Source organism: Chaetodon auriga, chromosome 15 (assembly GCF_051107435.1).
Source record: "Chaetodon auriga isolate fChaAug3 chromosome 15, fChaAug3.hap1, whole genome shotgun sequence".
NCBI lineage: Eukaryota > Metazoa > Chordata > Actinopteri > Chaetodontiformes > Chaetodontidae > Chaetodon > Chaetodon auriga.
Window position 1 is genome coordinate 5154404 of NC_135088.1, and position 23054 is coordinate 5177457.

The 23054-nt window shown below is 47.0% G+C and overlaps 2 protein-coding genes across 2 annotated transcripts; one reads left to right on the forward strand and one right to left on the reverse strand.

Annotated features, from left to right (window-relative positions):
• Positions 1-447: 447 nt before the first annotated feature.
• On the forward strand, positions 448-5763 carry vps26c (VPS26 endosomal protein sorting factor C). The gene is made up of 8 exons (XM_076750200.1): positions 448-641; positions 1961-2104; positions 2621-2770; positions 2862-2942; positions 3081-3155; positions 3233-3383; positions 3450-3602; positions 4557-5763. The coding sequence occupies exons 1-8, from the start codon at positions 585-587 to the stop codon at positions 4637-4639; spliced, it is 894 nt and encodes a 297-aa protein (XP_076606315.1). The 5' UTR covers positions 448-584; the 3' UTR covers positions 4640-5763.
• ttc3 (tetratricopeptide repeat domain 3) lies at positions 4997-23050 on the reverse strand. The gene is made up of 46 exons (XM_076750199.1): positions 22936-23050; positions 19718-19797; positions 19594-19627; positions 19084-19243; positions 18918-18999; positions 18489-18542; positions 18126-18258; positions 17744-17829; positions 17560-17654; positions 15926-15988; positions 15673-15727; positions 15435-15594; positions 15124-15154; positions 14926-15022; positions 14704-14734; positions 14273-14330; positions 13829-13913; positions 13590-13748; positions 13169-13249; positions 12666-12775; positions 12445-12571; positions 12207-12329; positions 12033-12134; positions 11840-11932; positions 11698-11762; positions 11330-11466; positions 10786-11106; positions 10355-10630; positions 10226-10269; positions 9853-9903; positions 9684-9763; positions 9447-9599; positions 8718-9363; positions 8554-8622; positions 8190-8339; positions 7955-8094; positions 7731-7799; positions 7546-7642; positions 7192-7295; positions 7029-7113; positions 6768-6869; positions 6516-6688; positions 6202-6316; positions 5883-6014; positions 5333-5425; positions 4997-5255 (listed from the first exon to the last, which is right to left on the reverse strand). Exons 2-46 carry the CDS (start codon positions 19784-19786, stop codon positions 5145-5147), a joined length of 5301 nt encoding a protein of 1766 aa, XP_076606314.1. The 5' UTR covers positions 19787-19797; positions 22936-23050; the 3' UTR covers positions 4997-5144.
• Between the last annotated feature and the right edge of the window lie 4 nt (positions 23051-23054).

The window sequence follows — 23054 nt, forward strand, 5'->3', positions numbered from 1 at the left end:
TTATTAAAACAGTAATGTCACGACTGTCAGTCAACATTGAGCCTCAAGGTGTCAGAAGCTGCTCCGTAAAGATCAGGAGGAACATTTGACGGTTCGTTCATCGTTCGTTCGTTGTATGTCTGCCCGCCTTTATCAAGCATCTGCATGGGAACACAGAGCAGCATTAACATATAAAGGGTCGATTCAGCCAAACAAACAAAGACATATCTCCACGCTGACGTTGGATGGAGACTGTTTTGGTTTTAAGATATTCACTTCTGCATCTACAGAAATGACATAAAACAAGCCACACGATTTCCACTGAAAACTATTCACAGTGAGATCTCTGGATTATTCAGAGTTAAAGGGGCTCAAAAAGTCTTTTTCCAAGTTCGGTATTGAGGAATTGACGCTTCTACTTTAAGACAGGAAGTATTTTCGAGGCTGAGATACCGCTTTTATTCTGAAGGTTTTCGACCGGAACTCATATTGTTGCTGTGAGGAACTGAAGCCAGGAGGGCATAAAAGCAGTTAGCGTAGTTTGTTTGATTTATCAGCAGAAAAGAAGTTTAAGACGGTTGTTTAAACGTCTGTCTGATGCAGATATGAGCGTCACTTTGGACATAAGACTGAAAAGAGCCAACAAAGTTTACCATGAAGGGGTGAGTAGCCACGTTAACCGCAGTAAGCTAACAGGCTGCTCCTGTCGCCTGTTTGACTGTTAGCTAATGGGAACCTTTCTGTGTTGGTGTTTAACGTCACGGTCACTAAAACAGCGTGTTATAAAGTCAGCAGCTAGCTAAGCTAAGCTAAGAGGCGTTGTCCTCTCCGCACATGACCAGCTGCTGATTAGCGGGGTGTTACGGTAAAATCTGTCCCCGTCAGAGTCTGTGCTGCTAACAGATCAACGAGCCACACAGAAAACATGTTGGGGGGCAAAATACTGACAAGTGTTAGAGCTCTCAGGCAGACATGGACGCCGATGACCATCAGGTGCTCAAATCACAACTATGAAAACTTTAGGCTGTCTGAAGAAGTTATGTCAACTTAAAAACAGCTGGAGTCTGAGACTGCGGCCAAGCTAGCCCCAATGTGTGCGCGCGCGTAGTCTCACATTTACGGCAGAAGGAGCTGACAGGAAGAAATTTTAAAAAATAAATAAAACAAATCATCTCATTAACAAAGAGAAATACAATCTCATATCAAGTACATTGTTTGGTCAAGTACAAAATCAGTACACAGACTAATAAATGTCTTCTGTTATCACAGTTTTTAGGTCAAACATTTCAGTTACCAAAACAACCAGATATGAATGAATATGACTCCTCAATGATTCCTACACTCATCTTTAACCTGGAGGTGCTGATCCTCTGATGTTGTCCACTAACAAAAGTGAGTTCTACAGAGTCCAAAGCTTTCTAGAAATCTAAGAATAGAATAAATCCATCATCCTCAGTAAGATCTCTATGTTCAATAATATTCATCAGTATCTGATCTCATCATGAATTGATCTTTAAATCTTCCCTTTATTGTGTTTGCTCCCAAAAGTGTTCAGTTAGCGACTTTATTCTTTCAGATTTCTTATTTTCTGAAGACAAAAGTGCTCGGCATGAACCTCTCACCTGAAGAGGTTCTGAAATCCAAAGTGTACCTGAACACAACACATACGTCACATTTTAGCAAAACGCATCAGACTGAGTGAAGTTAGTGCGAGGATACACGTGTGACCATGTTTTCAAAATAAATCATTTTATGAGATGATGAAGTGACAGCGCAGCTGACCTGAGGTCAGGTGAGTCAGGTTACAGAATCAGGTGAGTCAGGTGACAGAATCAAGTGAGTCAGGTGGACAGATGCTGCTGCAGTGTTTGATCTGTGATCACAGTCATCGACTGTTCACACCGTCTGATGCTGCATCAGATGTAATGTCAGCGTTAAGATGGAGGCTGTGGTCATGATGACGGTGTTGCTCTGTGTGCAGGAGGCGGTGGCCGGCGTCATCGTGCTGATGTGTAAGGAGGCACTGCAGCATCACGGCATCTCTCTGAGCATGGAGGGGCTGGTGAACCTGCAACTCAGCTCCAAGAGCGTCGGCGTCTTCGAGGCGTTCTACAACTCTGTCAAGGTGAACGGCGAACGAGTCCAGAGGGTCTGAGGACACGTCATTTACAATCAGACAAAGAAAAGCTGTAAATTCTCACCACTGAGATGATGTTAGTGTTTAATTAGCGATTTAAAGGTCCAGTTTTGAGGATTCAGGCACAAATAGAATTTTAAAAATGATGTTTTCATCAGTGTAGAATTGCCTGAAACTAAGAATCATTGGAACCTCAGAATAAGTCTTTGTATCTGCAGAGGGAGCAGAGTCCTCCATGTTTCTACAGGAGCCCAGAGAGTTGCAGTCTGCGACGTCACCACTAGATGGCAGTAAATCCTCCACACTGGACCTTTAAATGCTAGTGATCACATGACGATGTCCCACATAACTGAGCTGCGTTCAGGTGCCTTAATGTGCACAAACGAACATGTGATCAGCTGTGAGACGGTTCATTGTGTTCAGGTTAAACATTTTGATCACAGCGCCCTCTCTCAGCCTGACAGCAAACTGCAGCTCATACATGAACCTTCCTTCGTCCTTCAGCCCATCCAGCTCATCAGCTCCAACATCGAGGTGGCCAAAGCAGGAAAAGTCCCAGCAGGCAAGACGGAGATCCCCTTTGAGTTCCCCCTCAACACCAAGAGCAACAAAGTGCTGTACGAGACGTACCACGGCGTCTTCGTCAACATTCAGGTGAGTGACTCTTTTTACTCACACGCTGGTTGAAGCCCAGTTGAACTGGTTCAGCTTCCTGTCAGTGAACTGGTCCTGTTGGTCTCCTCAGTACTCGCTCCGCTGTGACATGAAGCGCTCTCTGCTGGCCAAAGACCTGAGCAGGAACTGTGAGTTCATCGTTCACTGTCAGGTGAGTCAGACACGATGGCGCCCTGCTGGACTGACCCAGTCAGTCTTCTGCAAGTCTTGCAGATTAACGTTTAGTTCCTGAACTTGCCGTCGGTTGTGTTGAACTGATCTGGAATCTGTCGCTCTGTTTGGTTTCCAGCCGCAGAAAGCCAAAGTTGTTCCCACTCCAGTCAACTTCACCGTCACGCCCGACACCCTGCAGAACGTCCGCGAGGTGAGAGGAACTTTCCTCCTCCTGTCTGTTTTCCTTCCAGCTGTTCTGACAGCAGAATCTTTGCTCTCTGTCTTCAGAGGAGTTCGCTGCCAAAGTTTCTCATCAGAGGACATTTAGACGCCACCACCTGTGTGATCAGCCAGCCGCTGACCGGAGAGCTGGTGGTGGAGCACTCGGACGTCCCTGTCAAGAGCATCGAGCTGCAGCTGGTGCGAGTGGAGACGTGTGGTGAGTACGAGCTGTGATGTGATTGGATGAAGCTTCGCCGGGTTTCTTAATGTCCTCTGTGTTCAGGCTGTGCGGAAGGGTACGCCAGAGACGCCACCGAGATCCAGAACATCCAGATCGCAGAGGGCGACGTCTGCCACGGCCTCCCCATCCCCATCTACATGGTGTTCCCCCGACTGTTCACCTGCCCCACGCTGGAGACCACCAACTTCAAAGTGGGTCAGTGACGCTTTACCAGACACGCTGATGTTCCTCCACTTCGCTCTGAGGTCACATGACTGAATCCTTAAAACCTGCTCACAGACACAGACGCTGTTTAAAAACAGTCTGATCTCCTCAGACTGTTCATCAAACTGGAGTCAACGGTTCATTTGTTTGGGACTATTTTCTGCTGTGGATGAATACGCCACAGTGTTCAGTGAGTTTGTCACCATGTTGCTCTTTAATGTTTTCAGAAATGGAGGAAGACGATGAATCAGGATTCATAGAAATAAAACGTGTTAGTTGGTCTCATGTTTGTTCACAAAAGAACAAAGTTATGAAGTCATCAGATTAAGTCATTAAATTACAACAGGCTGTTTGCAGTCACGTGACTTTAAATCCAGATGGAGGGCAGGAAGTGAAAACTCTTCCTGTGCTAGTTTAGATTAAATTAGGAGATAAAGGTACAAACAGAACATCAGATCATATGTTGGATGTGACTCTTACGTTACGAAGAAAAGTGATTTTTCACCTGAACTGAAAGTTTTGCTGATGCTGAGTCAGCAGATTTAACAGCTAGCTGCTCGTTCGGACGCCGTTCTGCTCAAGAAAACAAATAAAAGTAGATATAAGTCTGGAGGCATGAATCTTTCTTGTTAGCATTCGGGTCCATGACCTCAGTGATGAATGTTGACGTTTATGTTACGGTTGTTTGCCACTCGCAAAGGTCCGGTGAAACGGGACTAAAGACGACAATCGTCGGAACATTATTCACGTTCAGCTGTCTTATGTGAAACCGTTCACGCTGATTTGTTTGTTGTGTTGTTTGTAGCTGTTACTTTAAATCTACCACCATAGATGCTCACTGCAGCTTCATGTACAAACTAAATCCACCAGAAACACAAACCATCGGTTTCTTGTTCTGTGAGAAAAGCCGCTGATGTGACGACATCTTTGTTTCTGTGTCTCCAGAGTTTGAAGTCAACATCGTCATCGTGCTTCACGACGATCACCTGATCACAGAGAACTTCCCTCTGAAGCTGTGCAGAGTCTGAGAAGTTCACTGCAGACCTAACAAGCAGCAGCTAGAGCGCCGGACTCGTCCTCTGGAGGACAAAACCAGTTCGCAGCGGCGACTCGAGGTCCACTGACGTTTCTTTTTCACCGTGTTAGACGCTGTATCCACCGTCCACCATTCTGTGCTGAGTAACAAGTCCCAAGACTGAACTAAAGAGTCAAGTCCACGACAAAGACTAAAGTCTGCTGAAGGTACAGTGTGTAACACCTGACCACACAGACAGGGGGCAGCATTTCACCAGTGACAGCTGCTCACTGCAGCTTCATCAGCTCATTTGTGATACACCAGTGACAGCAGAACCGGATCAGGACTGAGACTGATGACAGAGACGATCTCAAACACAACACTGTTTGTTTATTCAAAGTATAAATTGGTGAATAAATGAACATTTAAATGATAAAACTCAAATGCTATGTGCTTCAGGTTTTAATGAAATAGTGATTAAAAAACGGTAAAAGCAGAAAGGATGGAGGCTGAAGACGTCACGGGGCCTGGCGTCTCCTGCCGGGCAGCACGGGGAAGTCTTCGGGCAGCAAGGCGTGATCTCTGCAGGTGGGACAGGTGCTCTGCTCCTTCAGCCATGACCGGATACACTGAAGACAGACAGAAGTGTTTGGACCGAGACGCTGTGAGAACGATGGACCTCAGCGTCACCACAGTGTTCACTCACCTCATTATGGAAGCCGTGTCTGCACTCCAGGACACAGATGTCATCTGGACTCATGTCGTCGTGACAGATGATGCAGGGATCCTCCATGTTCAGCTGGAAACATGACAGAGACTCAGAGTCAGTTCCAGACCAAGACCAGGACCACTGACTGAGCTGCTTCAGTCCCACAGACACTTTTCTTTTCAGTCTAGTTTAAGTTTTTGGTCATAAATCAGTGACGTTTCCATTAGGCTCTTCAGTCTTTAGTGCTAACTAGCACATGTTAGCATGCTAACATGCTACACTGACATGCTGGTGAACATTAGCATGGCAGCAAACCAACCAAGACCAGCAAACGTTCACTTTAATGATGTGACCTTGATTTGAGCTCTTTCTGTGTTTCATTCCTGTTTCTGTTGTTTCTGAATAAAATCTGATGTTTTTTCTCAGGATTCTGGTTTTACAGACAAACAGACACGTGTAGCTGACAGTCACATGTTAATGTTTCTGCCTTCATTAAATCTTCAGCTTAAACTCTAGGACTAACTGCTGATGATGATGATGGACTCACTGCGTTCGTGTTTGTGGCTCTCTGGGGTCCGACGGTCTGCCACACCGGGGCCGGGGCCACCAGAGGGGGTGTGGCACTTTGAGCCGGACTCCTGCGTCCCACGATGTTGGATTTGACAGAGTTCAGCTTCTCCTGAGAGGAAACAAACAGACATGTTCTCAGTGAAGGCTGCTTCCTGTTTCCTGATGCCGCGCGCAGCCTCGACAACCCAGGAATGAAGTTTAAAGTTTTTATCTTCAGACTTTCTAACGAAACGGATCATCTCAGTCCAGTCAGGTCTGCAGAGTCCTGCTGGTCCTCAGTGGATCCAACCACCTACCTGATGGTCCAGGATCAGCTGAGTCACTCCACCCACCACATCCTGCAGCGCCATGCTGCTCAGGCTTCCACCGCTGGAGGATCGCAGCTCCTGAACGAACTTCATCAAGTCTGACCTGAACACACACACACACACACACACGTTAAGTTTTCATCACTTAAAATGGAATGATGTCCATTGTGTGACCTGCATTTTGTCCTCACGAGAAAGGTGAGTCCCCACAACGTGACTGTGTGAACAGATTTATGTCCCCACAACGTGAGTAATACATGAGGGCATGCACGCACAAAGTTTTGAGGATGTATTGGTGTTACCTGGTGTAGTCAGGGAACATGGCGGACAGGCGCTCCATGGCCTTTTCGAACACGGTGCTGTGTGGCGGCTCCAGGTTCCTGGATGGAAGTCTGTGCTGCGTCTGAGCTGCAGGCTGCTGGACAAGCGCGGAGGCTGAAGGTGGAGGCGTGAACTCTTCGGTCGGCTCTGACGGCTGCAGCAGAGGGCAGAGTTTAGATTTAAACAGTCAGGACAGGTGATTCATCCCAGCTCAGGTATGTGAGACGTCTTACTGTGGCAGCTGGTGGTTCAGGCTGGACGCTGACATCGGCTGGAAGCAGCTCGCGGACTCTTCTGCCGTTCTTCACTTGATCCATCTGCTCCTGATACAGCATCTGTGGAAAACACACACAACCATGAACAGCTCCATCAACGATCGGCTGTCAGCTTCTTTCCAGGCGTCAGATCTCATCAGTTCTCAGCAGGATGAGACGCAGCCCGTGGTTAAACGCCTCCTCGCGTGCCTTCATCGCCATCATGGCGGATGCTTGTACCTTTGTGGCTGAGATCTTCTGCTCTACCTCCTCGACGCTGAGCTTACAGCTGCTCTGGGTCGCCTCCAGCTCTGGGTTCGGGTGTCTGGAACAGACGAAGACTGTCACACATAAACCTGACACCTACTGCACTGCTCGCAGGTGTGATGGTTACCGCTCTCACCTGTGCACTGTCTCGTCCAGTTTGGTCAGCAGAGCTTTGGCATTGGTCAGTTCCCTGTTGAGCTCGTACAAACCCTGATCCCGGCAGCTCTCCACCACCAACAGCTGCAGGAGCCAAACAAAGACTCTTCATCATCACAACCATCAGACCGGACTGCGTTCATTCAGTACAATTCAAGCACTTTCAAGGTACCTGAAGCAAAGACTTCCAGACTCTCAAAGCTTCTAAACTGTCTTACTGATTATTTACTGATCAGACATTCCAGACTGAAGGACCAGCAGAGGACTGAGCTGTGTCCCTCACGTCCGTCCCTCAGTGATCAAAGCATTCTGTGATGGCAGTGAGCAGACATACCTGAGCGTTGTGAGACCTCCTGGCAGCTGAGGTTAACAACGCCTTACAGCGGTTGATCTCATCCTCCAGACTCATCTTCTCTGCTGCTGACTGATTGCTGGAAGAAGAAGAAGAAGAGGGCGTGAACCAAAAGTCTGAGAGCCTTTCAGTTTGAGCGTTGGCGCCACCTTTCGCTCAGCGCTCACCTCAGCTCCAGGAAGTCGCTCAGCTTTGCGTCGTAGTTCGCTTTTTGTTCTCGGATTTTTTGGGCCAAACTGCATGAAAAAAGACAAAAACACAGAACTGATGAGAGATCAATCACGACTCTGAGACTGATTCATTAACCAGACATGGCATCATCAGTTCACTGGTCCTGATTGGATGCAGTAAACAGGTGTGACGCCGGTCAGCTGATCAGCCTCATTCTTACCTCGCCTGTTCCTCCACCAGCTCCTCTGTCTCCACCTTCAGGGACCTCTGCACCTCCTGGTTGGCTTTCTTCTCCTTCTGGTCCTTCTTCACCTCCTCCTCCAGCTTCTGCTGGAACAGTGCCAGCTCCTGTTTGGTCACCTTGACAACAGAAAACAACCAATACCGAACAGTTTAGTGACTCATGAGCTCTGAATCCCAAACCCTGACCCCGAGCAGATCTGCCGTGGACCTACTTGTATGTTGGCAGCGATCTTCTGTTCTTCCTCCTCCAGGAGGTCGAGCTCCTCTTTGCGCCTCAGCTTGGCAGCGTCGCAGCCGTTTGTCATCTTCTGGATCTGCTCCTCCTTCTCTCTGTTGCTCCTTTGCTTTCTGTTGATGTCACCCTGAAGAACAACCAGGAGAAAAACAGTCGACAAGAAAACGATGAAAACATCCTTCGGCGTCGCCCTACATGAACATTTTTAACTGTCAAATGAGTCAGGACACATCATGGCCAGTTAAAAAAGATGGATCTGAGAGCTGCATGTCCACAAGACTAAGCAGGTTTTAATGTCAGCTGACTGTCGGTCAGCATTGCGGGCTCGACAGGTAACTCACCTGGCAACTCTCGAATCGCTCGTGCAGCTCCGTGTTGACAGCGACGCTTCTCATGCTCTCCTGACTCGTCTAACAGAAGAGAAGAAATGGCATTTCAAACTTGCATGAATGGATATGAATGGTGTATCTTCTGTATTCAGCTTGGCGGAGGTGTTGGCGTTCACCTGAGCAGCTGCGTGTTTCTTCAGAACGTTTTCCTCCATCGTCACTGAAGGTTCATCAGCTCCCCAAACTCCTCCGTTGGCCTCCCCACAGTACAGATCCAGCTCTCCGTCATCAGGCTGCAGGAAGTACGAGACTGGCTGCTCACTGTCAGCTGTGCTCCATTGAGAGAAGGCATTGTCCTCCATCAGAGGGATTACACCTGCTGCCGGGTCGAGCAGAGGAGGAGGAGGAGGAGGAGGCAGGGATCCGTATACGTAAGGACACGGGAGGATGGGACAGAAGTAAGTCTGGGTGGATGGAAATCTGTCCACACAGCTGATGAAAGCAGAGCTGTGAGCCGCCTGCACGTCAGAAGGCGAAGAGTCTGTATCAGGATCCTCGATCACGTCAAGGTGGTCCAGGTCATCCAGGCTGGCCCCGCCTCCAGCCCCGCCTCCAGCCTGCTGCAGCGACACGGCGTGCTTAGCCAGGCCGATGCACTGGCCTATCTTTATGAAGCGAAGGGACTCCAGCAGGAAGGGCTCGAAGCCGCCAGCCTCCTGGATCTTCAGCTGAGCCACAGAGGGGAAGTTTTCCAGCTCTCCCACCAGAAGGGGGTCCTCAGCAACCAGTGGACCGTGTTGCTCCAGGATCTGAGCGAAGTAGCTGGAGACAGCGAACATTCACAGCATTTGGTTTACGGCTCATTTCTTCAAGGTGTCATCACAAACTGAACAGCCTCTACTTACTCATACAAACTCTCTTTTGTTGGGTCGGGGTTGTTGTCCAGAATCTTTTTATAGTGACTTCTGTGTCTGCTGTTGTACTGGTCCTCAAAATCAGCCACTTGCTCTCGAAGGTGACCGGGTACACTGAACGGATCGGCAGGATCAAGGAGCGATCTGCGGACATGAAACCATGACGTCATCGACAGCTGCACTGACGGCTAAACACGGCCGAGCGTCCGTGAGGTCGATGAAACTTACAAAGAGTCGTCTTCAAAAAACTCCTGGTCCCACTCGTCTCTCTGAGTTACTCCTCTCATCCCAGACCAAACAATAACGCCCTGACAGGAGAGAGGAGAAGCGCTTCAGACTGAGGCTGGAGGTCACATGACCTCCACAAGCAACAAGCACCAATCAGACTCAGGCTCACCTTCGGCTCTTTCTGTTTCTTTTTCCGGCCTCGACTCTTCATAGGAGAATTCTGAAATGAAACCAGGTGAATGGACGGTGAGGTTAAAGCTACAGGAGGCGAGAAGTGACATTAAAGATCTTTGTGAATTAAATCTGGACTCTTCAGGGAGCTGAAGTCAACACTCCACAAGACCTGCACACACTCTGCGCTAACGTTTCCATTAGCTCCCAGTCTTTATGCTAAGCTACGCTAACTGGCCATTAGCTTCACATTTGCTGCGCAGACTAGTGTCGATCAAACTGTCACAGAATCCTTTAAGTTTGGTTTACGTGGAAACTTCCATTCAGTGAATCTTCAGCCAGGAAAACAAAATGCTGTGAAGTTTACTCACATTTTGATTTTCATCAGATTTTTTTAAGACTGAACAATGTCCATCTGAAAAACACAGAAGAAGAAGCCGTGACGCAAGAGCAAAAAAACGGGCTTCAGATCAGATGTTAGTCAGGTGAAACATACGTACCCATCATATCAAAATACTCATCCAGTATAATGTGGCAGGAGGCGTACTCCTCTCTGTGCTCCTCCAGAGTCCAGATAAAGAGTCTGGTGTCATGTGGCGGAGCCTGTTTTAGGTATTCAGTCACAGTCAAGCCAATGGTTGAAAACAGCTCCGGTCTAGTCCCGAGCTTTTCTATAATCACATCCTGCAGGGGCCCAAAGTTGAGCAAAAAAGCCAAGTCCAGCTGCTCCAGGTGTCCCGCGTAGCGCTCAATGAAAGATTTGGCAGCATTCAAACCTGAAGGAAGCAGCGAGCAGACGGTCACACGTTAAAATCCACCATTTTTACAGCTTCCAGGCTGATGGATCTGTGAGATTTAACTCTTTCACAGCTGAGCTCAGGTGATCAGGTGATCTGTATGAATGTTAAAGAGCACGCTGACAGACGCTGACCTGCTTTGTTGAGCTGGCACGCCCAGCTGCTGAGTTTAGGATTTATGTCCTCACAGCTACTGAGCAGCTGGATGAGCACACGAGCCCAGACCCGGTTCTTCCTCTCCAGCATCACCTCGACCACCTGACCTAAAGTCTCCAGCTGCTCCTGTTGCCAGTTCAGTATCCTGCCGGCGAGCCGGTTCCCCCTCGACGAGTCCAGCTCCAGCCAGGGCCTCAGAGCGCCGGTCAGGGCCGACATGTGGAGGCCCTTCTCCTCCCTCAGCAGCTCCATGTTCTGGCTGATCTGTAGAAGAACTCGATCCCTGTACAGCAGCCAGGCTGAAAGCACAGCGACAAACAGGAACTCATCAACGCTGGTTCGGCTGAAACCACGCTAAGTTAGCTTTGATTAGCTTAGCTGTGTCCAAATGCGGCACCCAAGAGCTGAGTACAAAAAACACAATGTAATATACAAGTTGAAGGACGACAAATGTGAGCCGGTGTGAAAGCAGCTGGTGGATTCAGGCTGCTGAGCACTAACACATCTGAGCTGCATCAGCACCTTTCTGTTGAATCTGCGCCGCTGAGTCTTCTTTCTGCTGCAGAATCTCATCATTAATAGCTTGTTTTTCTTGAAATGACTGTTTATGCTGCTTCCTCTTGAGTCTCCGCTCCTCCTTTGATTTTAACTTCTTCAGACTGAAACACAAAAGAAGGACAGAGGCAGGTGTTTAGAAACTGACCGTCGACAGCGAGTTACAGAGTTTACCTTTGAAGAATCAGCTGCTTCAGCGTCGCTCTGCCTCCATGTCTGAGTCACCACAGCGACTCATGAATTGACGGGATAATAAGTGGATCAGTAAGTGTTTTTCACGGCTCAGACTGGGCAGCAGTCAGGAGGTCGTGCTGCGTCTCCTGTTTGTTTCTCACCTTGTACATTTCTGGTTCACTTTCGGTTTCTTTGGCGTCTTCGGTTTGGTGATGGCGGCTTCAAACTGAAGAGAGAAAGAACTTAGAAACCTGAATCGTGCGTTTCCTGAGCAGCGACTCTCCGCCTGCACCGTGACCTTACCTTACACTTGACCAGGCCGGTGGGACCGGTGATTTTGATACTACAGATTTGCCCGACGCAGTCTGGAGTCAAACAGGGCTCCAGCAGAAAATCCTGAAAGACAAAGAAATGAGCGAAGAACCAACTTTGAGTGGCAGCAGTGAGCGGACAGCTGGTCTGAGAACAGCCTTTAGGAAAGGAAATTTAAATGAACCTTTTCATTCTTTTCAAAAAAGGATGATGCCTTCAGGGTCTTCCAACAGGTCATGTGATATTCAACGATGCAGCTCTGACAGCAGCAGAACTGAATGAAGCCCTACAAACACAGACAGACACTTAAAATCCATCAGCGCTTCAACGTTTGAGTCAAATAACTGCTGACACTCACCTTAAAATCTGGATCTGTGAGGTAGATTTCAGCTTTCAAATAGCCGTGGCACTTCTCAAGTCGACAAATAGCTTCAGGAATAGGAGGAAATTTGCACAACTCTATAGCCCTCTGCAGAACGTCCTGAGAGAGACGGAGAGGGCAACACAAGTGTCATGTGGAGCCTCCATAAGCACTGAGGAGCTTTGCTTTAGCTTAAATTCAGGTTTGTGGATCTAAACCTAAAAGAGAGTCGTACCTTGAAATAGTCCGGCTGTGTTTCTTTGACAATCTCTCTTGTTAAAGGCCAGGTGAGTTTACCAGGTGTTATCTGATTATTGACCATCTGCAGAGAATCTGAAAACTGCTCCAGAGCGACTGCAAACCTGCAGAAGAAGAGACGGACGTGTCGTTCAGCCCGACGCAGCACAAAGGTGTGAATCTATGACAGGAAACAGGTAAGATGAGATGCCACCGCACCTGTTCTCTTTGACATACACCTTCCCGACGCCATAGAAAACCAGACACTGAAACGTCCTCTCCTCAAACGATTTCATCTTCTGCAGAAGTCTTCGTGCTTCTCCAAGTTCCTGCGTTTCCAGAAAGCACACGTGTCATGAGTTTAGAGGAACATCACAATCAGGCCTGACAGTGCGTTTAACAAAGCTCCAGTCACAGTTTGATTGAACCTTACAACTGAGCAGCTCGACGGCACAGAAACGTTTGTGTCTGTGCCGGAATGACCTCAGCAGCTGATCGACTGATCAATCACATCATACCTAAGGCTCACAGTTAATAATCAAAGTCACATCAGGACAAAGGACACCTTCAACAAGTTGACAGAAGTGGAGACAAAGTCTGAGCTGGACCCACGTTTCATCCAATGACGTCAATGGAGTAAAACGATTGTGTTTGCTTGAACAGCTGTTGGTTCAAAGGGTTAAATGAAACTCAAACGATCGATCGACGGATGGATGAGTTACCTCAGTCTGACCGATCTCTGTCAGTGCCGACGCACGGCCGTAAAGTAACAACAGCACATCCAGCGAGGAGAGTCCGAGCTCCTGAGGAGGCAAAGCAGAGAGGAATCACCAGTCTGATGAGTTTACAGATCACTGAACATCCTTCAGTGACAAGCACCGAGCGGTGGAACAGCTCAATAAGGTGTGTGTGTGTGTGTGTGTGTGTGTGTGTGTGTGCGCGTGCGCTGCTGTCTGGTTGGTGCTGAGCCGATTGACGTGATCACTCCATGAATCCACAGATTGTGACTGATGCTGCTCTCAAAGCTCAGCTCCACTGTGCAGAATGCTTTCACTTTGCAGATCAAACACTTAAACAGCGTGTTGAAAACCTGAACACTTCAGCTTTCTCACTAGTTTATCTGGTGTATCAGTCCACGGTTACCTTGGCTGAGCTGGTTTCCAGTAAGGCCAGCGCCTGGCTGAAGGTCTGCTCTGCGTTGCGGCTGCGGAGGTCAACCAGAGCGTTGTGGGCGTCCTGCACCAACGACCTCAACTCTTTACATGCAGACGCGTTACGCCAGCTGGCGTCCGCCTTCCGGCTCTGAACAAAACACCACACACGTTGGTCACATGACAGAGCTGATGAATGTGCAGCTGCACGACAGGACAGGTGAGCGTTACCTCGTCTTCAGACTGATTACTGCTCTTTGATTTCTTCTTCGTGGCACAGCTGGACTCTGCTTTCCCGTTCTTAGAGGAAATCTCACTGGAAGAACAGACGTTCAATCAGCTTCAGTCCAACATCCAGCATCCATCTCCTGTCTTTAGCATGCAGCACTAAACCGTTAAAGGATAATTCCTCCATGTAGGAGAAACCAGCTGCAATGATTACATGAGAAAAACATCTCGAAACTGAACTGACTGCTGTTTCTAGTCTGTGTTTGATTACCTACAGTGAACACAGGCAGCAGAATTTAAGTAAATGATGCAAAATAAGAGCAGAAAAACAGGCACAAACTGCAGATTTTCATGCCTTTTCCTGTAAAACGACCTTTTTCAAACAGCCGCAGTGACAGCACACAGACATTCATTCACATGAGCACCGATCGAAGTACTTCCACAAACCTTTTTGATGGTTTCGAGTCTTTGGCGCTCTCTGCCTGTGCATTCCTCTCATTCTTCCCTGGAAGAAGAAAATCAGGGTTTGTTGAATTAGCAGTTTTTAACTGGAGCTCACGGTGAGGGCCGAGCTGATTCATCAGGATCTGACTCAATCAAGGCGATTTTTCAGCACACAGACATGAAAAACATCAGTTTATCTTGAATCTGCTGAAGTTGACTCTCAGATAAAGGTGGGGTGACTCGATCTGGACTAAGACGTTGATAATCCCACCGTCTTTATGTGGAGATTAACCGTTAGCATGCCAGATTTACTACAGACTCACATGACTGATGCTAAATATTAAAGTGTTTGTGTGTGATGCGACAGTAAACCTGAACCCGTCTGGTCCATACAGGTGTATCAGGTGTGTCAGGAGGAACTGAAACAAACTCACCTGGTTTCTTGTCCATTTTATTCTGTGAAACCTGTTGACACACAAGTTCATTATCGTCACCAAACGTGTGCTTGAACATCAGGAACAGACGGCGTGTTCAGTGTACCAGCTGATCTTCACTTCCTGTCACTTCCTAACAGTCGGCCGTTCACACTGACTGAACTACAGGTAAAATCAGAGTGTGTGTTCGAGTCTCACTCTGCGGGTCTAAGACTCACTGACCTTAACGTGAGGAGCTGCTGGATCCGTTTTATTGACAGCTTTGACAGACGGCGATCGAGGATCCACAGAATGAGCTCTGCCACCGCCGCCATCCGTTCTGGAGCAGAAAGACCACAAAAACACAACGGATCATCTGCAAGTTCATCAGGATTCATGAAGCACGTTAACACAGCGAGCTTGAAGGAAGCACAGACGTACCCTTTACTGTGGATCTTCTTCGGCCGTCCAACTGAAAGCACATGAACAGCAGCGTCAGCAAATGGAGAAGCTTCGTTTCACTCTGATTAGTAATGAACTCGTTTTTTAATCACATCTTAATTTGATCTCTGAAGACATTCACTGCTTACACTCAACTTAAAGAGGAAAAATAGAAAATGTGACATGTTGAGGTTCAGATTCAGCTTCCTGACACAGTTTGAATCCGTCCAGACGGACAGACTCTGTGGACAGTTGTCCTCTTTCAGTCACTTTGTGCCTCAGACAGATTGAACATGTTATGAGTGAAGCACCTTTGGCTTCTGCCATTTCAGTGAACTTCAGGTGCTGCTGCTCCAGGTCTTTTATTCCCTCCTGGTCATCTTTACACAGACTCCGGGCCGAGCCGTTGGCCTCGATGGCCATCCTGACCTCCCCCAGGAAGAACAAAGCCTCACAGTAGCGATAGTGACCCTGCAAACAAAGCAGGCTCTTACTCCTCAGTCCTAACGCCGTTTTCTGCAGACCGTGAACCACGAGAGACGTACGTACCTTCGCCCAAAGCGGTTTGATCAGAGTGGCACGTTTTCCATCACCGACAGCTTTTCTGAAAAATCAAAGATTCACGTTTGAGTGAAAACACTTTGAAATGAAGCCCAGAGCTGTTTAACATGAGACTGACTCACACACTGACACATTCATCCAGCATCTCAGAGTCACTTCAGCTGAAAATGAAACTGAGATTCAAACTCACATCTTTTGATCTGATTGAGTCAAAAGCTGATCAGGAACACGTGGTACTTACAGATATTTCCTACAGCGGATGTAACAAAGGGCTCTGTTTCCATAGATGATGTGATTGTCAGGGCTGGAAAACACAAGACATGAACTTCAGTTAGTTAAAGTGCATATTTACCTGAACATCAGCGACACCTGTGACCCGACACAAGAAACAATAATGATGAAACACATTTAAACACAGAGAAGACAGAACAAGCAGAGCGTCAGGCCAGTTCTGTGTTCCTCAGCAGTGAGGAGGAGGAGGAGGAGGAGGAGGCGTGAGCGATGTAGCCTGGTGCTTGTCCATCGAGGGCTTTTTAGACGAGGACAAGAAATGTTACAGGAAGCCAGTGAAGAGCAGCTGAAGCTGGACGACCTCATGAGACGGAGCTCTGGTTCATTCTTCACATCAGTCGATCATCTTTGTTACGATTAGTTTGGCATCAGAAACTCACAGCGATGGTCAGAAACAGGTGAGTCCAACACTGAAACACTGTCAGAGTTCACACCTGCTGTTATTACCAAGTCCAGAACGAGACCCTGCTGAGCGGGGGCTTCGTCCAACGCTGGACAAACACAGATGAATAATCCTGGTGGTGATGATGATGATTCTGCTTACAATGTAAATTCACCCAGTTCAGTGTTTGGAGGCGCTGGATCCCTGACTGAGACAGAGACGTCCTCTGCTGTCTGGTGTCCTCTGGATGGCTCGGTGATGTGAAGCAGAGGGTCTGCTGAGGCTTCCTGCCTGTGCAGGCCGACCTTGGCGCCTATCTGTGTTTTCTTTTTTTGGTACAACACGCAAAGAGCATGACGCAGGTTGGCGCCGAGCAGCAGCGATGTTTGGGTGTATCCCATCGGGCCTGAAGCTCCACAAGATACTGAGAGTGTCCATAAACTTTGTCTCATGACTGAGACGTTCTGATGTCAGCCCTGTGTTCAGGACGAGGAGTCGCCCCGGTGCTGTGCTGGTTCAGGAGCTTCAACAGCCAATCCAGAGGTGTTAGGACACGTCCAGGACAGCATGTCAGACAGAGCTGAGGCAGGATCCTCCACAGCTGAAGTGAAGGCATGTGAAGATGTCTGTTTTCAGCAGCATGTGCAGAGGCTCATATCTGATGCAACGCTTCAATCTTCATTGAAGTTCTCTGTCTGTGCTGTCAGTCGCTCTCCGTCCTGATCGCAGGTTTCCAGTCACACACAGCAAAGAGGCCTGAGCTGACTGGAGGTCATGCTCGCACGGGACCCAGAATTAAGAAACGTGATGAAAACATGGTGGACGCCTTCTGTCTCTCACTGATTTAAGTCCTCGTGGTTCAGTAGAATCCAGGATCCACTTTCCGAAATGTTCGACAGAAAAAAAAAAACAAGGATTTCATCCAAAGAATGCAAACAAAGCAGAGAGCGAGCAGGACAGGCGTCGGCTCGGCACGAGAACAGGAAGTGATTCTGTCGCTTCACGCGTTCATCAGACAGACGACATCAACAAAAACTGAGACGTGAGCTTCACAAAGACAGAAGAGGACACAGAGGGACATCACATGCCCCTGCTCTGCTGAACATGAGAAGAATGTAAACGAGTTCAACTAAAGAGAATTAAAAACCCTGAAAAACATTTAGAACAGACTGTTTCATGTGTGACGTTTATTGAAGACTCACTAATATTTGATGGCTTTGGAGTAAAACCTGACGGCATCATCGTACTGCTTCATCTGGAAGTTCTCGTTTCCTTTCTTCTTCATTTCTTCACTTTTCTGCACGAGGAAGGTGAGAAACCAAGTTTTTTTTTTTGCTTGACTTTAAAATGTAAGAACACTTCTGATAAGTTGGAGGCGTGTCTTACCTCCACGTAATGTTCAGATGGTTGAGACATCAGTGCCATCATGGTCCTCTCCAAGTCAGTACCCATCTCCAGAACATACTTAGCAACTGAGTGAAAGCATAAAGAGGAGAGAGTGTGAGTGTGTGAGTGTGTGTGTGTGTGTGTGTGTGTGTGTGTGTGTGTGTGTGTGTGTGTGTGTTATCAACATACGGCAGGCTTCGTTTTCCTGCTGTAAGTTTAAGATAAAACTTTAAACGATCCCACGCCGTAGAAATTACACCGTTACAGACAGCAGTTACAGCCAGAAAGAAGACTCTGAAGTCAAGTTGTTTACGTTTTCTTCTTCATGTGAATTACTCGTGATGATGCATTATGGGATGGCTGCAGCGTGAATGTTTCTTACACTCAGTGAAGACGAGGTGCAGGGCTGTGAAGCAGGTGTGAATGTGGCCGAGACCCATGACGCGATGGCGAATAGCAGGTTCACCTGTTCGTTCCAACCAGTGCAAGGCGTCCTCCAAAACCTCCGGAGAACGCTGAGGGTGCAAAGACGGACAAGCTTCAGATAAACTCAACGACTGTACTGATCATTTCAGAGTGACAACACACACACAGGACTCATCTCACTCCTCTCTGATGATTTTTCGTGTTTTGTTGCATCAGACAAACTTCTGGAGATGCATCGATCCAACACTTTGTCTGTATCAACCATTGAAATGAAGTGAAGTCTATGAAGTCGTTGGTGCTCATTCTCAGGGAGACTCACCAGGTTAAACATGTTGCTGATCCAGATCACCTGCTTGGTTTGGTCCTTTTTCAGCTGGAACAGAGAAAACACAAGCAGGTTAAATGAGAGTGCAAGTGTTAAACGCCGTCATCACACTCAGATCGTTGATGATAAGTGTTTGATGACATCATGGAAAGGATTCACAGAGACCGTTTGGTTTAAGTAGAAACAGCTGAGCTAGCGAGCGTAGCAACGTTTAATCGACCAATCACGCTCATCCCTGATGTAAACACAGCAAAAGCTACGAGTTTTAAAGGGAAACATTAGTGTGGATGCAGACGCTTCAGATGTGGTGGAAACACAGACAAGAAAGTACTGAAGAAACTCTTGGTTCCCTCTTTAGGTTCCTTTGGTTCTTTACTTCCACAGGTTGTTCTTTGGTTTGGTTCTACTACAAAGTCAACTCACTGTTCCTTTCTCCAGAGCTCTGAGGATGGCCTCCAGCGTCTCTATCCTGTGAAGGTGCCTCAGACTGAGCTCGTCACTGTCGCTGGAGGGAGACAGATCCAAACGTCTTAACAACAAACACTGAAGACCAAAAGATGAACCAGACATTAATCATGGCCAAACTCACTTTGAGTCGATGAGGCCGATCTGTAAAGCCCAGCAGACAGTAGTGCTTGACTCTTGGCGCTGCAGCAGGATGGGAAGCCAGAAGGCACAAATCTTCATCCTCTGAGCAGCCTCTTTCCTGGTTTCAACAGGAACACGACTCCATCGTTCAAAGACCTCATCTGGAGAACAAAAAAAAAAAAAAGAGTGAAAACATGTTGCTTGACTGCAGCCTATGATCAAATCATTGATTTCTAAAAAAAAGAGGAAAAAAAAACAACTTAATCAATTGAATTGATCATTTATCATTTCCACCTCAGACATCAAATGGGATTTTTAAGTTTGACCAAAACAAATATCTCAGTGTGACGTGGACTGTGCAGAGGACGAGTCGTGTCTTATCTGAGAGATAACGTTCAAACTTCAAGGCTCATTTCAGCCTCGACTGCTTCGACTTTTGAAGCTTACAACTCGAGTAAAAACTCACGCTGAAACAGACAAAGGTCGTGTTGAAGGTTGGATGTGATATTACCTGACGGACGCAGAGTGATCAGCGCATCATTCCTCTGAGGGGAAAAAAAAGTTGATCTGTGATACATGAAAAACGACATAACTCAGTCACATGCTGTTTCTGTGGTTTGTGCTTGATGACTCACAGCAGCTATCCGTTCTCTGATGTCATCCCAGTCGGCGCCATAGTCAGAATCAGAGTCTGAGTCCGACATTTTGTCCAATTCTGTAAGAACATTTGCATAAATCACCAAAATCCAGCAAAGAAAACAAACATGCTGCATCTGAGTGTTACAGCTGATTTACATTCACAGTATGAAAACCAACACGCAGGAGCTGGAAACGTGTCTGGTGTTAGGAAACATCGTGTCTGCTCTTCTGGCTGTCAGTTACTTTACTGTTGTGTGGTAACAAAGCTGCTTTGTACACGATGTCATCAATGTGACCAATCGACTGACGAGCAGCTTTCAAGTCTCTGCATTTGATCTTCAAACTGTGAATAAGATGAAACGTGACTCCCTGAAAGCTTGAAAAACAGAAAAACACTGAGAAATCCTCCACACTTTAATCAGCGTAGGTGTGTGTGTGAGCGTGTGTGTGTGTGTGGAGCAGGTGTAGGGAGGTTTCATAGAGGATTCAAGGGGATGACCTTTACATAATGACCCCTTTCATGCTGAAGCCTCCAGTGTTCTCTGTGCACCTGACAACAGGTGTGTTCACTGCACACACACTGTAGGACTGCTCACATGCACAGTTTTAGAAGATATTCATGAAAATTACTGACACTCTGTTCTGCAGTTCTTTCATCTATTTGATGTATTCTTGGATTTCTACCAGCGATGATGATGAATTCATCAGTGACCTCATCAGTCCTCTCCTCTGCCCTCTAGTGGTGGGATCATCGTAAATTCACCATCTGCATCAGTCACCCCCTCTCATCTCCAGAATATTTCTACACATGGATCAGAGTTTACGTACAGGTGTGCACATTCTATCATCAAGTGAGTTATTACGGATCATAACTTTGGACATAAATGCTTCTTTCAGGCCTCGTTTTGTGCTGATGACGACCCTAAATATGCTGTCTCTACAGGCTGTTAGTCCTCACTGCTTCCCTGACGTTCATCCTCTCATCACATTGAATTGATGACTGTATCTGACTGTGAATTATTTAGATCAAACCAGAGGATGACCTGAAAGAGGTCTGACTTCTGACTGAAGCTGGGAGCTGGCGGCTTTGGCGAAGGCGATGCAGCTGGTTTCTGGATCTGACTCTTAAACAAAAAGGTCTATTAATAATCTAAGAAACAGAGCCTCTCACGGCAGAAACACGACTTTTAGCGGATGTATACTGTAACTGTAATCTCAGTTCCTTGTACTTCATCTCCTTGGGATACCCCACCTCCCACTTTCTCACCAGGATATCAGGTCCGTCTGTGTGTTAAATTGTGATGTCTAGACCTCTTAACACCTACATACAAAACCCTGCAGGATGCCTCCGGTGTGGACCACCCCCCAGGGAGTCAGCACCAATACCTACAGCAGACCTAAAGGTGTGAAAACACATCTTTGGGTAGGGGGTGTTCCTCAGGTATAAATGTTTAGCTCTCCCCATGCTTAGGGTTTTTCTTCATTTTACCGCTCGTGTGACGATTGACCGTTTCTTTGCAAAGAAAATAAAAACCTTGTCGATCGGCAGAAGTCTCTATTTCATTCTTCACCAGCAGCAGAGAATTTCCACAACAATACTGACAGTGCGCCAACGCCTGCAGGGATTACATTAGAGTCCATTTCACAGCTGCAGCTTAAACATTATCACCCAATACTGGACCATCTTGGAAAATATGGCCCATAAACACATAATATTTGACAGGAATTTCTCCCATTTGACCAGGACGTTGACATGGCCCAGGACATGTGGACCGAACAGAAACCCTGGTCAGAAGAGACTTGATTTGTACAAAAGAGAAATATGAACATTGGACTATGAATGAAAATATTTTTAACATCTGCCTATATCTGTTTGAAGGATGAAGCTGTGCTGAATCTTAGGAAACAGGTTAAAAACCTTCTTCATTGAGCAGTGGACAGCTGATTCTTCAAAAGTCTTCAAAAACTTGGTGAACAAGGTTTGATCAACAACCCTCTGCATCTGCCAACATCTTCCTGCATGTGTCTGATGAAGAGGACACTGCACATATAACTCACAGCTTCTCATATTTCAGTGTCTACGGGTTTCCCCAGGTTCCCGTGAGATGTGAATGCCGGTAGTTTCGTTTTCCGCAGAAAGTGGCGCAGTTCGCGGGAACATGTGCACTTCTCGGCCAAAGGTAGTCAGCGTAATGTAACAGGAAGAGATCAACGTGGAGAGAAAGGGACAAACTAAAGATGAACGACATTAAACTGAAAGGTTCAGTCACTCGTGAGCAGCACTGTCCTGTTTCAGGTGACACGCTGATGAGGTGTTGCCTCTTTACTGACCCGACAGGCCACATCACGCCCTGGCGTCAGTTCCTCCTGATACACAAACGGTTATAACGCGACATTATTAAGAAATCTGCGCGCAAAAGTCAATAACTTTTCCGCTGGGATTAGCAGGTGTCCCTCATACCTGTAAGCTCGACATGACATCGTCTCAGCTTTGAAAAGTAAAACTAAATTAAGCAAGCTGACTGTTACGTGTGGGTGTGGCTCATTCAAAAAGGACAATACTAGCTTCACTTCATTACGCTGCCATTACTCATTCTTTTGTACTGAGACCGGGATGAAAAGGCAAGCTAGCCAACATTTACCTGACATTCACCTACTGATGTTATCGGTGCTTTCACCTGGCTAATGTCGTCTAGTGAATGCAGTACAAGACACCAAAGTGTACACATGTGCACAGAGTACACAATGAGTTACTGCTGGAATTATCTGGCGTAGTCTTATTACAAAATGCCGCAGTCTTGAGTAACAAAAGTACTTTGTCAAAACAAATCCTCTCGGGAATGAGAAACTAAGCTAACGCCCCTCCTTGATTAGTAATTGTGGTGTTAGCATTATAGCCTATTTGCTAACCTACGTAATATATTTGAAATCGTGTCAGTAGTTGTGTTACAGTGCGAAGTTACTTCTCTGGGGAACAACATTCATCTGTTAACTTATGTGGTTAATGAAGCAGCGTTTTCAAGGTTGTTTTCTCCAAACGTGTCGAGGTTTGATGGCTATCAACATGAACTAATTAACGCTACGACACTTTCTTCCTAGTTTGTCTCAGCGCGACGCAACCAACCATGACGCCGGCCAGGATTCCAATTCGACTACTTAATGGGTGTAAAAACTAGTCTATTGTTAATAAAGTTGTTAATCAGAAAAGTCTTACCTTGTTTTAACTACGAACGTGAGCGTTTAACAGTACTCTTGGCTCTTCCTGTTCATATTATTGAGCGGATGTTGAAAGTGAGGCGCTACCACGCAGCGCAGCGTGACGTCACCACGCAG